Below are 20,524 nucleotides of genomic sequence, written 5' to 3'. Positions count from 1 at the left end.
AAACTGAAGATTCACATCTGTGCTTTACTGTTGACTGAACTCCAGACTTTTTTTCGGATTTTCTAAGTTTTTCTGCAGGTGGCCTTTTCTCTCTCTAGGTTCCCCTGTAGCAGTTGGGTGTCATGTCTCCTTATTCTCATCCTAAAAGACTGTTACAGCATCTCAGTCTTTTCTTCTCTTTCTGACCTTGATATGTTTTAAGAGTGCTGCCCAGTATTCAATCTGGGTTTGTTTTCTCATTAATGTTTTCTCATTAATGTTTTCTCATTAATGGACTGAGATTCTGGGGGAAAAGGTATGTACCCTTCTCATTACATCATACCAGGGGGCTCTTGATCTCAACTTGACTCATCATTGGCACTGTTGACCTTGATCACACCAGGTCTCTTCACTTTAAAGCTGTCTTTTCCCCTTTCCATACTGGGTTCATTTAAAGTGAGTCACTCGGTCCAGCCCACACTCAAGGAGGGAAGAAGTAGGCTCTACCTCCTGGGGAGGAGGAGTGTCACAGAATTTGTGGTCTTAAGGTGAACCACAATAGCTAGGAAACTTTGGAGGAGAAAAAGCTATGCAAATATGCTGTTTCTCCTTGGTTTCACCGACCAACTTTAGCATTCATCAATAAATCTTGCCTACAGCCATTATCATTGTGGTGTTCCAATGGTAAGTTTCCGGTTCTTTCTAGCACACCATTTTAGGACACCTTTCCTTGGCATGTGATTTCACAGTTCTTCTGCTTAATCATACTCTTCACCCTTTAGGGCCCAGCTCCAGCATCTCAGCCCTGGCTGCCCAATCGAATCTTCTGGGGAACTTTAAAAATGTACCGACACCCAGGCCTTTGCATCCAGAGCATTTGATTCAATTAGTCTGGGGTGGGGTAAGGGCAATGGTACTTTTTAAAAGGTCCGCAAGGTGTTCTATGCTCTGGAGCCTGGCCTGAGGACCATCGGTCCAGCCCAACACCCTGGAAGCTTCTCAAGGAGGCTTTCCTCACTCTGGGAGAACCATTACTCCCCAAACTGTGTTCTTGAAGGACTTGGTTCCCTGCAGTGTCCGTCAGTGCCTCTGCTGGTCCCCAAAGTCAGGAACTGGGTCTTCTTCACTGAGGTTTCTCCAGAGCCCAGAACAGAGTCCAGCATGAGTGGGTTCTTAGTGAGCATTTGTTGATTGAGAGAATCATTTCATCTCAATAAAAGCAAAAGCCATAGCTGTCTGTGCACAAAAGCGGCAAGTCCTTGCACTCTCGCTGGCTCAACAGTGTTAGAAACACCAGGAGTAGCAGTGTGTGTGTTGATCATAATCATTTTTCTGCTGTTACCATAGTCCTCGGCTCTCTAGGGAAAACAAGGGCCCCATGGCCAAAAAGTCACTGGCATGTGCATTGCAGCCATCTGTGCATTCCCATTTTAGTTTTAAATTGTCAGGAAACCAAAGAGTCAACAGTACACTTCTACCAAGAAGAGATTACCTGAAACTGGTCTCTTTTTGTACGTTTGCCTCAGAGGTCACCATGATGGCAAAGATCATGCCTGGAAACTCTTCTACAGTGGGTAAAAAATAAAGGAGAAAATATTTTAACCAGTTGTTTTAAGTTAAATGAAAACAAATGAATTTAACCCTGTATTCATTGAATTGACCGTGTCGGTCTATTTTACCTAGAGACTTGTTAAGACTCTACTACGATGAGACCCCCAGAGTATGGGCTGGAAACCATGTGGAGAGAGTCAGGAGGAGATGGGATGTGTCACTCAGAGTGCTGGCTCCCCCTTGCAAAGGATTTAGAATGAAGACACCATGGGTATAGTAGCTGCTAAGCTATAGAAGATGCAGATGCTTCTGGCGCATCAAGCTGTGGGTGGGCAGATCTTGACCCAGTTTATATTATCATGACTGACAGCTGATGCTGTTATGTGTTTCCTCAATTTGGGGTCATCTGTCTGGGAGGGAGCTCTTTGAACAGCCCTGGTCCTTCCAGGGCATCTCTGTGTGTTCAAATAGACTTATCTAAGTTCTTGCCACATCATGGTGCCCACATCCATGCACCAGCCAAGAGATGAGACTCTGGTGATATTGAGGCAGCAGAGGACACTTCAGGAGCTGTGGGTCCCATCTGTCCTTCCAGCACTCTGCCGGATTGCACATATAGCTGCCCTCACCTGGTCTTTGACTTGTGTGACTTCTCTCAGCCTTAGTTTCCTCAGCTGAGAAATGGGAATAACCATGAAGAACCCATACCATTTTTTGAGGATTAAATGAGATGATTTTTATGTGAGGTCCCCCTCACAGTGCCTGGCACATAGTGAGTGCTCCAGAATGGTTTTTTTTATTGTGAAGGCATCTCTGACCACCTGGTTGTGAGTCAAGCTATGTCCCTCATCCCTACTTGATCTCATGCATCATCTACTTGACTCCCATGCATCATCTCATCTTCGGGACCAGAACCTTGTCAGCTGCTCTATCTGAACAAGGAACCTCTGGGTCTTACCTTATACCTGGCCCAGTGCCTGGAGCACAGCACGGCTCAATCTAAGCATGTTCAAGAAACAAACAAGTCCTTCCTGATGGGGCTCTTTAAGGGAAGTTATTGTCCGCTACTCTTCAGCCCAGGGTGGAAGGACTGCCTGTTCTTCCCAAGGTGTCCCTTGATCCGTTGTAGCTGGAGCCTTGATGCAAAGCCTAAAGTCACCCATGGACTCCCTGGAGCCTTACTCCTGAGCAAAGGGGCTACCTTCCAGAAGTAAAGGAGCTGGGGATCGCTCTGCAACATAAATCAAAACAGAAACTAACATTAAAATTATTATTTAGCCCTTGAAGAACCCAACGTTCAGAGAGGTTAAGCAAATTGCTCAAGCCACACAGCTAGTTTGATCATTCATTTATACATGCAAGGGGAAGAAATGTTGAACAAAAACCAGATAAGATTCTTGCCCTTCTAGAGCTTAAAATCTAGTGCAAGGATCAGCAAACTTTTTCTATAAAGGGCCAGAGAGTAAACATTTTAAGCTGCGTGAGCCATAGGGTGTCTGTCGCAACTACTTAATTCTGCCATTGTGGTATGTCAGCAGCCACAGACAATATATAAATGAATGGTGTGGCTGTGTTCCAATAAAGTGTGATTTACAAAAACAGGTGATGGGCCAAATTTGGCTTTGAGGCTTTACCTTTTTGATCCCTGGGATTGTAGAAAAGGGACTCATTAGTGAAATAGTTGCATGGTTAAATGTCAAATTGGTGGTTCAAAGGAGATAGATGTGATTCTGGGAACATAAAATAGGAGGACATGGGAGTTAGAGAAGGTGCTCGTGGAAAGTGTCATTTTAAATGAGATTCAAGGATGAGGAGGTGAAGGGAAGGCATGAGAAGGAAAGAAAAGTTCTGAGCTGACAATAGCTGGTGCAAAGGCCCTGTGGCAAAAGGGAGCACGGCTCTTTTTAGACACTGAAATAATGCCTAGAAAGCAAGAGGGAGGGCAGGAGAGGTCAGCTCATGCAGTGAGCTGTGAGCTGATGAAGACCACAGGATACGAATGTGTCTTAATCCCAAGAGCTATGGGAAGCCATTGCCCTTTTGATTCTAAGGGGTGGCATGATTCAATTCTCACTATAAAGTGCTCACTCTGGCTTTTGGCTGGGGGTCCCATTGACAGCCACCAGAAGAGACCACGGTGGCCCCAAGCTCTTTAATGCAGCCAGAAGCCAGTCCTTGGAGCCTGGAGCTGATGCCTGGCTCCACACCCCTTCCCCCGCTAACTCTTCATGTTACGTTTGCTATCCTAACACATCTTCCTCTTTCTCCACCTCTAAACCAAGATCACATTGCATTATGCATTTTACAGCCACAGCTCCATCCCATTCCATTTTTCTCACCTTCCTTCTTTCCCTCCCCAGCCCGATCCCCCACTAACTTCGTAAAACTTGCAAGTTAAATTTTTCAAAGACTGTTTCTGACAAAGCAGTGGGAATTAGATTTGGTGAAGCTCTTCATAAAAAATTGAAGACATGCTGTATTAACATACATTGATTTATTCATAGTGTTTCATTACAAGTAAGTGAGGATCCTGTAATACCGGGAAAGGTGAGGCGAGCAGGCAGCGCGGTATTTTATATTGACAGCTCGGTGGAAATTGAGTGGCTTTTGGGTTGAATTTGGAGTGCAGAAAAGGAATTGGCTAGTAAATAAGGCATGAGTTTTACCTCCCAGTGTCTGTATATCAGTGTGGTTGCCACCAGCCCAGGCAGGGGGACTGGGGCGGAATTTCAAAAGGATGCATGAGCACATCTTCGCTCGTGGACTGGGGTTGGCTGCCACAGGGAAACATCTCTGACCACCTCCCTCCTTCTGCAGCTGGGGAAAACTTGAATCCAGCTGAGCCCTGAAAGCTCAGCTGCCCCTCACCACTGCCCAGCCACACTGGACTCTCCTCAGTTCTCCCAGCCTTTGTGCAGGCGGTTGCCTCTACCTGGAACCTAGAATGCTCTATTCCTCTGTTCCAACTGTGTATCATCTTCAGGTATCAGTTCAGTTCTCCCCTGAGATACCTTCCTGAGCTCATTGTCTAGTTCAACGTTTCTCAGAAGCACATCCTGAGACAGGAATGCGAATTCCAGCAGATTCTTAAGAAGTTTAGGAAACACTAGGGAGTGGGGAGGAGAAAGGAAGGCAGCTGGTGATGGGTGTGTTTTCCAGGCGGCTACCTTTGGAGGCAAGTGGAGCGGAATCCCTCAGGGAAATCCCCAGGATGCTGCAGGGGTATCATGTGAAAGGAGCCTGGGAATGTCTGCATCAGCTCCCACGAGTCCAGTTGCTGGGGGTGTCAATTCCCCAGCACTTCCTGTGAGCACCCACGGGAAAAAGCCCTCCAGCACAGAAAGGCGTGTGGATGTTTGAAGGCTTGCCTCTGAGAAGGCTGGAGTGGGCGGGGGTGACCAGAGGGAATGGCGTGGCCAGGCCCACCAGGGACCTGCGGGATGGGTACGCCTGCCCAGGCTCTGCTTGCAAAATACCCCAATCCTTCAGCTCCATGAGTTTCTCCTCCTGGGCTCACTCTGCTCCAGACGAAGTCTGTCCTCGACCTGTGGTGTCAACAGCTGCACTGCTTAATGCGGGAGAGAGAAGTTACCTCTTCCCCAAAACGTTTGGTGCCCTTGCCAGAAACAGCAAAGTGCTTATTTTTGAAGCAAATTTGGTGTGTTCCCTGTTCTACCTGGGTTTTCCTTCCTGTCAAGCATGAGACATTCTTGACAGAAGACAAAGTGCTATAAGGTGCCTGTGTGGTTGACTTACCTCATTCTATATATATATTTTTTTTTTGCTTGAGGAAGATTGGCCCTGTGCTAACATCTGTGCCAATCTTCCTCTATTTTGTATGTGGGACACCACCACAGCATGGCTTGATGAGCAGTATATAGGTCCATGCCTGGGATCTGAACCCATGAACCCCTGGCCACAAAAGCGGAGCACACAAGCTTAACCACTACACCACTGGGCTGGCCCCTGCTTACCTCATTCTAGAAGAGAAGACACTTGAGGACAGGGCCTAGCTTGTATTTGTTTGGGGGTCCCCAGCAGCACACAGTGCAGGTCCTAGAATCCAGGAGTATGCGGGAAACATTTGTGGAGGAAAAAATAAGTGAATGAATGAATCTCTTCTTCAATTAATGAAATGTGTCTCCAGGCTGGGCCGTGTGGTATAGAAAAAAAAGCACGGGTTTGAGAGTCCAACAGACCAGAATTCAGTCCTGTCTCAGGGATAGAATCCTGAATAACCCTGAAAATGCATGATCTACAGCTACAGTGACAGCCCACATGAATCTCACAAACATAAGGTTGAGGGAAAGAAGCCAGATGCTAAAGAGTTGACCCCATACCATTCCATTTATATAAAGTTCAAAACCAGGAGAAACTCACTGATGCTGTTAGAAGTCAGGATAGAGGGTATCCTTGCTGGGGGAGAGGGGTAAGGCGTGGAAGGGTTCATGATGGGAAACTCTTAGGTCTGGTAACGTTCTGTCTCTTGATGGGGTGCTGGTTATGTGGCTGTGTCCAGCTGGTAAAAATTCATTGAGCTGTCTAGCTTTCTATATGTATATTATACTCTTACAAAATATTTTTAATAGAACAAACTAGATAGGGCAAATGAACAAAAAAGCCTGTGTGTGCCACTTTACCAACTGAGTAATTTAGAAATGTGGTACCCAAAGTATGAGCCATGGAGGCCAGTGTTGGGACGTCAACTATTTAGCTACTCTCACAGGAGGATAAGTGCAGAAATTGAGAATGAGCACTTAGAAATTCTCAGAGTGCCTTGACATGGCTGTGACAGCCAAGTGGGTGATGTGGATGCCTCTCCTTGTACAGGGTATACACCAGTGTGGTTATTGCCAAACTCACATGATGAGTCACATGTGATGTGGTCTCTGGATTATTATGGGCCTGCAGTGAATTGGAAAACACAAACCTGAGCCTTCACCACAGAGAGTTTGGAAAGTGCTGATTCAATGCAAGTTGCTTCTGGTTGAGCCTTGGTTTCTCCATCATTAAAGTGAGAATAACTATGCTGATGATGCCCCCAAGGTTTTGGGAGGAAGATAAACAAGATAATGCATGATAAAACACCAGACAGCAAATGCTGTCCATGTGGAATCGGGGACCGTGACATTTTTTAACAAGCTTCCAAATGACTTTTATTGGGGTGCTACACTTAGAGACTGCTCTATAGCTGCACTGTCCAACATGGTGGCTGCTAGCCACACGAGGCTACTGCACGAGGCTACTTTTGAAATGTGGCTTGTCTGAATTGAGATGTGCTGTAACGTCAAAATACTTACTAGATTTCTAAGATTTACTATGAATAATGGGATAGAAAGTATCTCAATTTTTTATGTTGCTTCCACATTGAAATGGTAGTATTTTGCATGCATTGGGTTCAACAAGATATAGTAATAAAATTAATTTTTTCTCTTTTTACATTTTTTCCTTTTAATATGACCGCTAGAAAATTAAAAAGCATGTATGTGGCACGCATTCTATTCCTATTGGACAGCAATGCTCCAGAGCATCAGCAGTGGAGTGTTCGGAGGCTGGCATAGTCTGTAAGGTGGACAGTAACAGCAGAACTTGCTGATCAAGCTCTCAGGCCTTCCGCTCTTCTCCCCTGCTGTTCCTCCAGATGAGCTCCATCCAGCTTCCCGAGTGAGGAATTTATTTGTCTGTTTGCTGGCTTGTTGTGCAGATCAACTACAAGGCTGTTGGCTCCCTGGACCCGAGTGCCGACCTCTCCAGCCAGAGGGGGAAGGTGTTCAAACTCCGGAATGAAACACACCACCTCTTTGTGGGTCTGTACCCAGGGACCACCTACTCCTTCACCATCAAGGCCAGCACAGCAAAGGGCTTTGGGCCCCCTGTCACCACTAGGATCGCCACCAAAATCTCAGGTATCTCTCTTAGAAAAGGAAAAGGGAGACAGGAGTTGTTTTGTTTTGTTTTCCCATTCCTAATTTTCCTGGGACTGAAAAAGGGCAGAGCCAGCTGTCACCGTGTGGTTTTGGAGCAATTAGGATGATGCAATCCCTCATGTGTCACTGCTGTGGTCTCATGAAGAAAACCTAACCCACGAACTTCCTAAAGTGTCAAAAATACATTAATCAAGTTAGACCTGAGGGAACACTGAGTGATTCACCAATGACTTACCACATAGTTACATTAAATAGTACAATTTTTTTCATACCAATTGGCTTATAAAAATGTGATTTATTTTCAGAAACATTCCTTTTGGCAGTGCAGGACACAGCTTAGGTTCTCATAAAATGTCTGATGACTGAATGAATGACTATCACAGAGTCATGGAGGTCCGAGATTTCACCTGTCATCACCAGTAGGACTCCCTCCACCATTAGACAGCATCAAAGAAGAATTCTCTCAGAACTTTTTTTACAATTTACGCTTTTTCAGAATACCTATGCGATTCTGGGCTACATGCAGACACATTTTGCACAGATACAGACCCAGGGTGGTTTTGTGGCTTAACGTTTTCACTTATCCTTATGCCATAGAATTTTCCATGTCGCTGCATTGCTTTCGTTATAATGTTCTGTCAAGTGGATGGACATAATTTAATTAAGCGTTCCCCTGTGGTTGGATATATTTGGTGCTCCCATGGTTTTATAAAATAATGCTTCAATAAGCATGTTCGAGAATAAAGTTTCATTTGTTGATTTGTATTATAACTTTAGGGTTAAATTCCAGAAATTGAAATACTGAATTAAAAGGGATGTGGGTTTTAATAGCTCTTAATAGAAATGTCTAAATTACCTTCCCAAGGGATTAAATTTAGTCACCCTCCTATCGTTGGGGATGAGTGAGGGAGGGTCTCATGAAAAAACAGAAAAAGATAAGAGGAACTAGTTCATCACTGCTGTAATTTGCATTTTAAGTGTGTTTAATAAGGTTGAGTCTTTGGTAAGTACTTATATTTCCGGCGTTTATCTGTTTGTTCGCTGTGGACCTTTTTGATTCATGAGGGTTACTGGCTGCATCATTGCCAACATGCCCCGGCCTCTTCTGGACCTTGAAGGAAACTACAGGCTGGTTGGAAGTCAGGGCCTCCTTTACTGGAAGCTGGGATGCTCTGTGGCTCTCATCTAACCCTTTCCTAAACGTCCTCCTTCGGGTCATCCTGAGTGTCTTTAGCGATTGCATCAAGGGGAGGTGGTGAGCGGGGTTTGGGACCTATGCTGAGCTTCCTCCTCTCTCTGTTCTCTGCCCAGCTCCGTCGATGCCTGAATATGACACAGACACCCCACTGAATGAAACGGACACGACCATCACGGTGATGCTGAAGCCGGCTCAGTCACGGGGAGCCCCTGTCAGGTGAGGAGGGTTCTGAACCTGGAGTTTGTGGTTTTCCTTCTCTGCACCATGCACACCTCCAGTTGAATCATCTCACTAGCGATGCCCAAAGGCAAGACTGGCCAGGAGCAGGGCTTCCTGGAAGAAGAGGGTCAGCAGCCCCAAGGCCAGTTCAGAGGGGGCCACTGACCCAGGAGCCTTTCTCCCCACAATGGGGTATTAGGACTAGTTCAGAGGGAACATGCTGATGGGGACCTGAGGAGGGCTGTGAGAGAACTTTCTAGAACACACCTATGATAAACGTATTTAGTAGAATTGGAGGCCTGGAAACTCAGTCACCCTTCCATGTCTGACTGCCATTAACAGCCAGATGGACAGACTTGCTGAATTCTAAAAACAACCTGCTCAGAAATTAGGAATGGGACAGGACCTCTGGGCTGGTCCAGTTTAGGGCCTTGGAGTGCTAGAGTCCCACAGGGGTACTTGCAGTCAAAGTCACACTGCTGATTTTCACAAGAGACTACTGGAGTTCAGGAGCATCCTTAAGGCCGAAGCAGTGAAATCGTCTCAGTAGCTAAGCTGACCCAGTGCAGTCCATGGGCTCATGGCGATCAGGAAGTTGGGCGTCTCTTTTTAACAAGCTGTGCCTTGCACAAGGACAGCAGCTCATATGTTGACTGCTGGCTTTTCCCAGAGCTTGAGGGACTAAAGTACCTTGAAACCAAGCAGAGAGTTGAGTGGAACAGCTTTCAAATGGGCTCAGTTCAGTTCAACAAGCGTACATTGAGTATCTTATGTCAGGAATGGAGTGGGGCACAGGAAGTAAAAATGATTCATCTATTCATTCATTCAAGAAACATTTTTTAAGCACTCACACTGTGCCAGGCAATGTTTAACTGCTTGGAATACAGTAGTCAACTAGCTGTGAATAAGTCATGTTCTAAAGAAACTCCAACTCTGGCTGGGGAGACAGAAACACAAAAGCATAGTTACAATACAGTGCATGCCTATGGAGAAATGCATAGGTTGTTATGAGAGCTCAGAGCAGAGAGAATTCCCAGAGGAGGTGACACTGAGCTGCATCTTAAATGTCGCACACAGTTTTGCCAAAGTGGTAAGAGGGTCCAGCCTGAGCAAAGGCATGGAGGAGAGAAGCAGCCTACTGTCATGGGGAGCAACCAGGAGTGGTTAAGTCTGCTTTGGCATGAAGGTCAAGGCAGGAGTGGTGGGGCGAGAAGCTCAGGCTTGTTTGGGGGGCCATGGGGAGCCACTAGATAGCCACATGCAGTGTGACTTTTATGATCCTGGGAGCCCAGACAGGAAGGAGGCTATTGAGATGGTCTAGTTATCTGTCTTCCAACCTGGCTCCAGCTCCACCCAGAAATTATAGGCAGTGAAGCAGATAGAATCAACTGCCAACAATTTGGAAGTTCCCATCTGTTGGTTAGACTTTGATCAACGTTCTGTCCTCAGTCAGGCGAGTCTTCAGGCCTTGCAATAGGTGTGTGTAGTGTTTGTGGGGCACCTGAACTAAGAATGTTTCCTTATATTGTACACATAGGTTGTTCCAGGACGTTCCTACCTGGGATGAGCCAAAGCAGATAGTGGCCTTTACCTCAAATAGTTATTGAGTTATTGCTTTTCTTTCTGTAATTCTCATGCAATGTTGTCATTTAATTCTGTCTATACCCTGAGATGCTATTATCTTCGTTTTCAGATGAGGAAACTGAGGCTCAGCGATGCCCAGGGGTACACAGACAGTAAGAAGGAAAGCTGAGTTTGAATGCAGGTCCTCCAGGTGCCAGATCACATGTTCCATTTTGGCCACCCATGCCTTACTGCCCTCTACAGCTCTCACCTCTTTCCTATGGCAGCATTGGTCATGTTTCAAAATCTTAGCTTCCCAGATGTCAAAAGTCTGGCCCAGAAAAGAGAAGCAGCATGCCCAACATTGCGCTAGTTAGCAGCTAACCCAGGAGCCTAGGCCAGAGCTGACCCAAAGCCCATGACCTTTATATAGTTGATCCAGGCATCTCCTTTCATTGCTGCGAGCCTACAAAGCTATCAGCAGAGGGACCTGATCAGCTGGCACCCACTGTGTGGCTTCCTGGTGGGTGTGGATTCAGTCCAGCTCCCCACCGTCTTCTGGATGCTGTGCAGGGCAATGGAAAGGATCTGAGTTTGATGCCAGCGAACCTGGATTTAAATCCTGCTCCAACACAGCTGTGTGACCTTGGATAAGATACTTAATCTCTCTGAGCCTCAGTTTTCCTTATCTGGAAAGTATAGATGATAGCTATTTCACAGAGGCTGGATAAAATCTAGAGGTGCCCAAAGCAAGGCAGGCTGTCAGAGAGCTAGTTCCTTCTTTGGTTTTGCTTCTTTTCTGTGGGACTGAGGAAGTTCTGTTCAAAGTCTACCCCTGCTATAGAGTGACAATGTTGCCTGATTGCTTCCTATTCACATTTCCAAAGCTGTTTGAGACCCTCCCTCCATGGGCAAGTGCTGTGTTTTTTTCTTTAGGAGCCCCTAACTTCTTCTCAGCACAAAGATTCAGAATTTTTTTTAGTTGTACTGAGAGATAAGCAATTTGGGTCCTTCCCAGTGTCAGGATAAAGTTAATTTTTGTACAGAGGATCAGGGACGCATCCTCAAGATGAATCAGACTATATGTCTGAACCTCTGAAAAGTCATTGAAGTCAGCTGGACACAGATGGGAGTTATTATCACCATATTTTATTGGACAACTGCTATGTTCCAAGAATTTAACCTTGACTCACCTATGAGTAGTATTATTATCTTCCCGATAGAAATGAGGAAACTCAAATTCGATCACGGAGCCTGTAAATGATAAGCCAGGACTTGTACCCAGGGCTTCCTGACTCCAGAGACCAGCCAATGGGGCCTCTGAGCAGCCCATACCCATGTTCTTAGAGAAGCTTTTCCAGTTCCCAAAGAAACCCCTTACACTTTCCCTCGGAGCCCATGTACTCCTAGTTTGCACATCCATTTAATAAGCTTGCGCATCCTAAGACTGCAGTAAATTAGGAGGTGGGACTGGAAATGCCCCTGGAGCAGTGAGAAATGACAGCTGGCAGGAAGCAAAAAATAGAACAACTCTGCAAAACCGACACAGGGACTCAAGAAACAAAGACGTCTATATGCTGCAGCCCCCGCAGCCCCTCACAGCCATGGGTGTTCATTAGCTGCTCATAGTTCACCCAAAAAATGCAGCCTTAGATTCCATGTCTTCAAGTTAAAAGAGGCTGCTGGCTTCCATTTAATGAGCAGCGTGTGCCTTACTTGCTTGTGCCCATCACTGTACACAAGCCTCTGTGTACCCTCACAGCATTTCAATAATAGTCTCCCCATTTTACAGATGTGAAAACTGAGATAAACAGAAGCTAAGTGAGTTGACCCAGGCCATGAAACCAGCAAGTCGTGCAGGCAGAATTTAAACCCTCTTTAGCGGACCCTAAGCCAACACTCATTTCACTATATCACACCACCTCCCTAGGAGAAAATTGTGCGTGATATATTTTGGTGACATTTCCATAGAAAAAAATTAAAATAAATGTCACTGCTCAAAGGGGCAATGCTTGGTGTCTGGAAATGTTTGGCTGCTTTTCTTCCCAAGCTTCTGGATCACGGAGGGTGGATATACACTCAATTTCTGGAATTATTTTCAGACTGTTGCTTGGGCATTTGCCAAAAAGGGGAAGAGAATAACCAATGCTAGCCAGTAAGACTTTCAGGACAACTGCGATGACAGCAGTGACAATATCAGAATAGATTTCAGTTGCCTTAACCCTTTCTCACCTTGAGCTCTGGGCACTAGGATGCCCATATGGGAAGCAATTGACCATTAGGTCATTCAACAAATATTTATTGAGTACTTGCTATGTCCTAGGAATTGAACTAAGCAATGAGGATATAGCAGAAAATAAGGTAGACACACACCTGTCCTCTTGAGGTTTCTCATCCAGTATGTGTGCATGTGAATGGGGAGGGAGGTGGGACATTAAGCAAGTAAGCAGACAAAATAATGAAACCAATAAACCAAGATCATACGAAACCAGTAGAGACAGTGTATTGGTTGCTAGAAGGAGTAGACTGGCTGGAGAGATGAGCGTAACCCAGGCAACTGGACCAGTCTTACAGGCTGGGGAAGCAGGAGCACTGAGAAAACAATGAAGGTGCTCTTCGACCACAGGACACAAAGAGCCCACTAGATACATTGGGTCAAGGATGCCTGGAGTTGTATTTCATAGTTGATAGTTGATGTAATTCCATTGTCTCATCTGGTCATCCCTCACTCGATGAGGAAGCTGAGTGGGAAATGCCATCTCCATCTCAGAGGAGGAAGCTGAAGTCTAGAATGTTAAATGATTGGCCCAAGGTCACAGGCTCATTACACCTAGAGCCAGTACATGAACTGAACCTCCTGTCTCTGGGTTCATTGCTCTCCCATGCCTGGGATGTCAAGTGGTGACTGGGTGACCTTTGAATGAGGATTCTGTGGAATGAACCTCCATCAACTAGGGAATGAGAGGTAGGCAGGATGGCTTCTCAGGGGACCTCCAACTCTGGGTTGTGGTGGCCCACCCTGTAACTTATGAAGCTCAGCATATCTCTCTCTGAGTGAGCTGCCGATTCTCAAACAGACTCAGATCTGAGCCTCGGCTGCAGGCCCCGGCCAGGCAAGCTGTTCCTCCTCCTTCTGCCAGCAGCACTCTGGCTCTGACTGAACCAAACTCCAGCCCCTGTTCTGCCACTTGCTGCCCCTTTGAAGCCCCAAGGATCTGACTCTGTCTGATAGAACCGAGCACGCAGGGAGGTGAAGAGGCGAGGAAGGGAGGATTGTCATGTGGGTCTCCTACACGCTCATCCCTCCAGCCAAACCACCGCGGCAGCTTGGCCTATTTTTCTAATGCTCCACAATGGAGATTTATTGCTTTTGCATTGCTATCCTCAGGCCTTCAAAGATTTATTGGGTTTTAAGTGAGAGAATCCCAGAATTGCTTAAAAGATCAATCAAATAGTGACTAGAATCTAATATTCGGCTCTGACTCGAACACGCCGAACCTCCTTCCCCCACACCCCACCTGTCACGCTGATGTATCTGTGGTAACCTTCATCAGAATGTAACTTGGCCGTGAATTAATCGCCCATAATGCAGTCCCTGCAGTGAGGCTGGGGGAAGAGCCCCCGATTCTGTGGCAGACCCTCCTCCAGCTCCCAGCTGGCTTCCTTGGAGATGTCCTTCCTTCCCCTGCTCTCCCCTTCCCACCCAGGCAGTCACTGGGACGTGTCCACTCAACTCCAGAATCAGCTTTGGAATTAGCTGTTTCTCCTCCCCTTCTGGACTCTTCATTCCCACTCTCTCCACCTGCCGGGGTGGCCTTCCTGGTTTGTCTGTCATAAGTTTCTCTTCCTTCAGTCCACCCCCGACTGAGCTGCTGGAGTGGTCCTTCAGAAGCACAAATTGGATCAAGTTAGCTTTCCTGCTTAAAATTCTCAAATGGGTCACTGACTTTCTCCTGCATTAAGTTCAATCTTCTCAGCATGGAATTCAAGGCCCATGGGAATCTGGGCCTAACCTCTGTTTCTGGTTTCATTTCCTTTCCCTCTGCCGCCTTACCAGGTTTTACTCAACAGTGCCCAGGGTGTTTCCTTCATCAGTCTTTCCTGAGCTTTTAATTGTGTCTTGCATTTGTTGGTATGTTTTCTTTGATTTTGTTTCTTGTGTCCCCCTCACTAGACTCTGAGCTCCAGGAAATCTGGAGGCTAGACACTAATGGATCTCCCTTCCCTGAGACAGTGTCTGGCATTTAATAGGTACTCAAGAGAACCATAAATAAGTAAGTAAGTAAGTAGCAAGCCTGTTTTTCACACCCAGTAGACGCCAGGTACTGGGTCTGTACAGATGCTCTTCACAGCCCTGCCTTCAGCTGCCTCCTAGTTTATGAGAGCACTGTTCAGTAGAACTTCCTGTGCTGATGGGAATGTCCTGCACCTGTGCTGTCCTGTACAGTCATCACTAACCACATGTGGCTATTGAACACTTGAAATACTACCAGTGCTACTGAGAAACTGAATTTTTTATTTAATTTTTAAAAATTAATTTGAATTTAAAGAGTCGCGTATGGCTAGTGGCTACCACTTTGGATGATGCAGGTCTGTAGGAAGACGATCAGCAAAAGGAAAAATGTCAATGAGCCTGTGTACTCGGTCGGAAGTTTCCATCAGAGTGCAGAGGCATCCATCATCAGCCTGATGGGCTCAGGTGTCGGGAGGGCTTCCCGGAGGCAGTGTTGCCTGATCTGAGACTGATCAGATGAGGGGGAGTTTGTTTAGTGAAGAAGGGAAGAGTGTGGCCCACGAGGAAGCAGCATCTGCAGCAGCCTAGGCAGAGAACATGCACAGTGTGTGTTTGGGGAAGCACTGTGTGCTGGGGCAGAGAGACGAGGAGAGAGGCAAAGAAGCAGGCAGGGGCCAAGCAAAGAAGGTCTTCACTCTGGGTTTGGACTTCGTCCTCAAGGGTGTGGGGAACATTTGGCAGGCAGATACCCAACTTTTTGTTCTCTAAGCAGTCGAGCCCCTGCCTATGGCATTCTCCCTGCCAAGCATGGCATTCTCCACCTCTCCAACATCCAGTTCAAATCTTCCCCATCCAGGACCACTTCCCATCCTGCAGCAGAATGCATCAGCTCCTCCTTGGGTTCCCACACTGCCTTGGCCACTCCTCTGTCAGGGACTTACATTTTCAATCTCTACCAGCCTCTGAGCTCCTTGGGGGCAGAGACGGTGTCCCAGAGGCAGCTCCTGACTCAGAAATGAGGTCTCTTGTGTTCTTACTCCACAGCTGACTTCCCAGTTGGATACATTGGAACAGCATAGGCTCCTAGAGTCAGATCCAACCTTATTCAGTTGGCTCACTGGGTGGCCTTGTGCCAGTTATTTAATTTCTCTGATATTCAAGCTGCTTGTTGGTAAAATGGGAATACCCATGTCATAGATTTTTTTGAAGGTCAAATAAGCTAAAGTGGAATTGGTAGTTGTTCAGCTTACTCCTTGGGTTGGCCAAGCTGTTGAGATGAAGAGTGGCTCCCTGCCCTAGTAGCCATGGAATGGATTATTCTCCAAGCCCTGCTGTAAGCTGATGCCTGTTTGCTGGATCTCCTTTAACACCATGGAAGATCTATTGCATACAAGGTTCTGGCAAGCATGTGATATGTCAGAGAACGTGTAGTTATCTCCAAGGATGTCACAAAATCCTCAAAACAATATTACCTTAAAAGTGGATCTTCATATTTGAGCACATTTCAGAAACACCAAATCAAAACAGACAGAGCTCGGGTGTCTCAACTGCTGAAGGGCCAGCAAACCAAGGGCTAAAAAGCAGTGCCCTCAAGTTGGAAGAGATGCCACTTTATGTTGTGAAATCAAAGCAAAGCAGATCCACAGCACCCTTAGGGAGGGGCATGAGGACCCACGTGAGCTTCCTTACCTGAGACCTTATAAATACTGGGGACCAGAGTGAGTACATGGAGTCAAAACCAAGCAAGAGAGTTGAGACCAGATCCTAGGAAATGAGTCAGATTTATCTGTCACTCATCCATTTGTTTGTCAATTCGTTAACTAATTAATTCTGTAAATATCTAATTTGAATTTGAGCCAACAACCATGTGCCAGACCCTGCGCTGAGTTCTGGCGATGCAGAAATGAGCAAAACAGGCCCACATGCAGCTGACATCCTAATGGCAGAGTTAGCTCTGTACAAACAGTGCTACAGACACTAATGACAGACTGTTATCATTTGTAGCAGTTTCTTATTGGGTCCATGTCACCTCACCATTCCATCTCTGACTTCAGCTGTGGCTGAGCTGGACAGTTCCATGTGCTGTTATAGCATCCCACCTCCAGTATCAGCACCCATCCTTTTTTTTCCGCTTTTTCACCTTAATACCTTCTCCAAAGCTTCATGGATCTTGTTTAGTCTGAGTAGGCAGATACAGCTGAGAAACACAAAGGATTTAATGCTGCAGGGACAACCCTTAGCCAACAGGGGATGGGAGTCCAGGCATCCATGCCCTGCCTCCTGTTTTTTGGATGGACCATTTTGAGGCACAAGCTACACGGTTCCTCATACATCTCCATTGGATTGAGTCCTGGTTGCACACAAGGGCAGCTAGCTCAATAATACACACTTTATTGGTTTTTCTTCCTTCTATGTCTCACTCTTTCCTATAAGAGGGGGATCAAACAACAAAAAAACAAACAAGCTGATTAAAAAATGGGCAGAGGATCTAAGGAGACATTTTTCCAAAAAAGACATAGAGATGGCCAACAGGAACATGAAAAGATGTTCATCATCACTAGTTATTAGGGAAATGCCAATCAAAACCACGAGGAGATCTCATCTCACACCTGTTAGAATGGCTATTATCAAAAAGACAAGAAACAACAAGTGTTGGAGAGGATGTGGAGAAATACATACACTGCTAGTGGGAATGTAAACTGGTGCAGCCACTATGGAAAAGAGTATGAAGGTTCCTCAAAAAATTAAGAATGGAATTACCATATTATTCAGCTATCCCACTCCTGAGTGTTGATCCAAAGACAAAAGCACTAATTCAGAAAGATATATGCACCCCTATGTTCATTACATCATTATTTACAATACCCAAGACTTGGAAACAAGCTAAGTGCCCATTGAGGGATGAATGGATAAAGAAGATGTGATATGTATATATACACACAATGGAATACTACCCAGTCATAAAAAAACATGAAATCTTGCCATTCGCACAACACAGATGGCCCTTGAGGGTATTATGCTAGGTGAAATAAGTCAGAAAAAGACAAATACCATATGATTTCACTCAGAGGTGGAATATAAAAAACAAGCTCATAGAAGCAGACAACAAATTGGCAGCTATCAGAGAGGAAGGGGGGTAGAGTGAGGGCAAAATGGGTAAAGGGGGTCAATTAAATGGTGGTAAATGGAACTACACTTTTGTGGTGAGCACACTGTAGCATATACAGATGTCAAATTATAATGTACACATGAAATCTAGATAATGTTATAAACCAATGTTGTCTCAATAAAAAAAGAAATAGAGTAAATATCAAAAAAGGGGGGATCAGACCTAGACTGGGGAATCAGGAGATAGTGTCAGAGAAACAAAAGGAGGCCAGTAGGACAGCAGTGGGGAGATAATTCAAGCGAGAGTGGCATATGATGAGATTGGGCGTGAAAGGGCCGGAAAATGCGGGCTTTGTTAGCACCACAGTAAGGAACTTTATAGTAAGCAGTGAAGAGTCAAAAAGAAAAGAGGTTTAAGCAAATGAACGATATGTTCCATCTTACTTTTTAGAAAAGGCCCTTCTGGCATCAGTGTGGAGAACAGAACAGAGAGGATAAGAATGATTCAGAGAGTCCAGTCGGGAGACAGTTGTAGTTTCCCAGATGAGACATTAAGGTGACCCAAGTTAGAATCGTTGTGGTAATGGAGATAAAACTTTAAGGAAGTAAAATGGACAGACTTTGGTGGTGACTTCTCTAGGGTGAGGTGGTGCGTGTCAAGGAAAAGACATTGTCCAGGGTGACTAGCAGGTTTCTGGCTTGGTTAGTGGGAGGAACAGTGGTGCCATGCTCTGAGCCAAAGAACATTGAGGGAGGGAAGAGTCTATGAGGACTCATTACCCATGAGAGGCCAGAGGTGATGAAGGTGGCCTGGGAACCAACTGCACAAGGATAGGGTGGGACCTGATATGTGGTCCAGGCACGTGCTGGGGACCTCTGAGGGACCTCCTCCAGGGTTAGTTAGGTTGTGGGCTGCTTTCATAGGATGCTTTGGGCATAGTGCACAGCAGGTCCAGCTCTGGCTTGGAGGGCCAGGAGTTTGACAGACAGAATACTGGTAGACAGTGTCACATGGAGAATGGCTTCTAAGATCATTGCAAGTTCTCTTCATTCCCTGATGAGAATCCCTGATCCCTTTGCATTTGACAAGTGCAGCTAGTTAAGTCTATAGATTCTGAAAAACACAGTGATTAGCTACAGTACAAATTGGAGATCCAGTCCACTTTCTAAAAAGAAGAAACTTTACTGGGAAAAAAGGGAAACAATTGCCAAATTTCCTCCAGGATTCCTTTAATAATCGTCAATCCCAGAGTGGGAGCACATGAAATAATCACAGAAGGGTTTTGCTGGTCTGTGGGACTGCAGTGAGCAAAACTGGAATCATTACCATCAGATTCTCAGATATCAGCATATGATGATGTCTAATTAGGAAGAGGAAATTAAAATTTAGAGGATTTATTAACATGGGGCAGCCTGAGGGGTTCATGAGTCCCTGTCCACATTGAGAGAGATGAGAAGCCGCATTGACATTTGGATGCTCTTTCTCTAAACATCATTTGTTTTGCACAGTCCCTCAGCTCTCCGGGCTACCTTTGCTGGGGCCTCAAGATGAGAAGTGCTATGTGTCTCACTTCATTGAGGGGAGATGGGTAAGAGGCACTCCCATGTAAACTGCGAGATTTCCTTCTGCAAATAATACCACTTGTTGCCAAGTCTAACAGCATGCTGGGATTTCATCACACCAGATTGGGAGAGAGGAGGACCCAGATATGAGAAGAAGCCACCAGAAATAAGTAATAATGGGATAAATGCCACTGCACAGCATTCACTTCAGCTCATCCTAACTGCATCGCAGGTCTTTTATTAGCCCCCTTGAACAACACAGCTTACCAAGAATTGGCTCTGGTGTTGAAGAATTCTGAATTATATTCCTTAGGTTCAAACCAAAGAGGAAAAACAGGTGTTTCAGGAAGAATATTTTAAATGGAGCAGGAGCAGTTGCCGGAAGGAACATGAAGAACGAAAGAGTGTTCTATTTTGGACTGTCTGCCATCTGGAGAGATGGAGACAGAGACTGTTACTGGAGGAAAGGAGAATGTGGTTGTCATGTTCACCTCCTACCATAGCGACTATTTAAATTCCAGAAGACTGGAGTGCTGCAGAGGCATCAGAGCAGGGGTTTCGGATTTGGGGATCATTAACATCCAGGTGGTATTTAAAGCATGGGAGGAGTGGATGACCTGATCCAGGGAGAGTGCATACGAGAAGAGATAGCAAGACAGAGCTCTATGGAACTCTCTCAAGGAACCATAGATGGAGAAGGACTGGACAAAGAGGTAGAAAAAAAAACCAGGGCAGAGCTAAAACATGAAAGTCAAAGGAAGAGTGGTTTTGAAAGAAAGGCGATGTCGACGTTTTGTGATTTAATTTTCTCTAAGAGCTCTAAGCAGCTCTTATAGCAGGAAAGAAGAAAGATACATAACTTGATCCAGGATCATGAGAAAAGGAAGATGATATCAACAAAAGTGCTTGAAAATGGACCATACGATCCAGGATTGATAAAAACAAAACAAAACAAAACAAAACAAGACAAAACAAAAAACCTTGATGGTAGATGTTGAGGGCCAGGCTACCTCAATGCTGTTGAAGAATCTGTGCAGAGGATGCAAACTGGGAGAGGCTGAAAAGACAGGAAATGATAATTAGAGAGTAAGAGGATCTAAGGTAAGGTTTCAGTTATGGAACCCTACTGTGGGATTCAGGAACACTACTATATGGCTCCAGGTGAGAGAAGGTTGGCAGTGA

At 45.6% G+C, this 20,524-nt stretch overlaps 1 protein-coding gene across 1 annotated transcript in view; it reads left to right on the top strand.

Annotated features, from left to right (window-relative positions):
* Positions 1-20,524, top strand: part of PTPRT (protein tyrosine phosphatase receptor type T) — a 1,006,957-nt gene that overhangs the window by 741,417 nt on the left and 245,016 nt on the right. The window contains exons 10-11 of the mRNA XM_046677949.1: positions 7,235-7,436; positions 8,769-8,871. Of these exons, the coding sequence (XP_046533905.1) occupies positions 7,235-7,436; positions 8,769-8,871 (305 nt within the window). The remainder of the gene's footprint in view (positions 1-7,234; positions 7,437-8,768; positions 8,872-20,524) is intronic.

Source organism: Equus quagga, chromosome 12 (genome assembly GCF_021613505.1).
Source record: "Equus quagga isolate Etosha38 chromosome 12, UCLA_HA_Equagga_1.0, whole genome shotgun sequence".
NCBI lineage: Eukaryota > Metazoa > Chordata > Mammalia > Perissodactyla > Equidae > Equus > Equus quagga.
The sequence above is the reverse complement of the archived record's forward strand: the minus strand, read 5'-3'. Positions and strand labels throughout refer to the sequence as shown.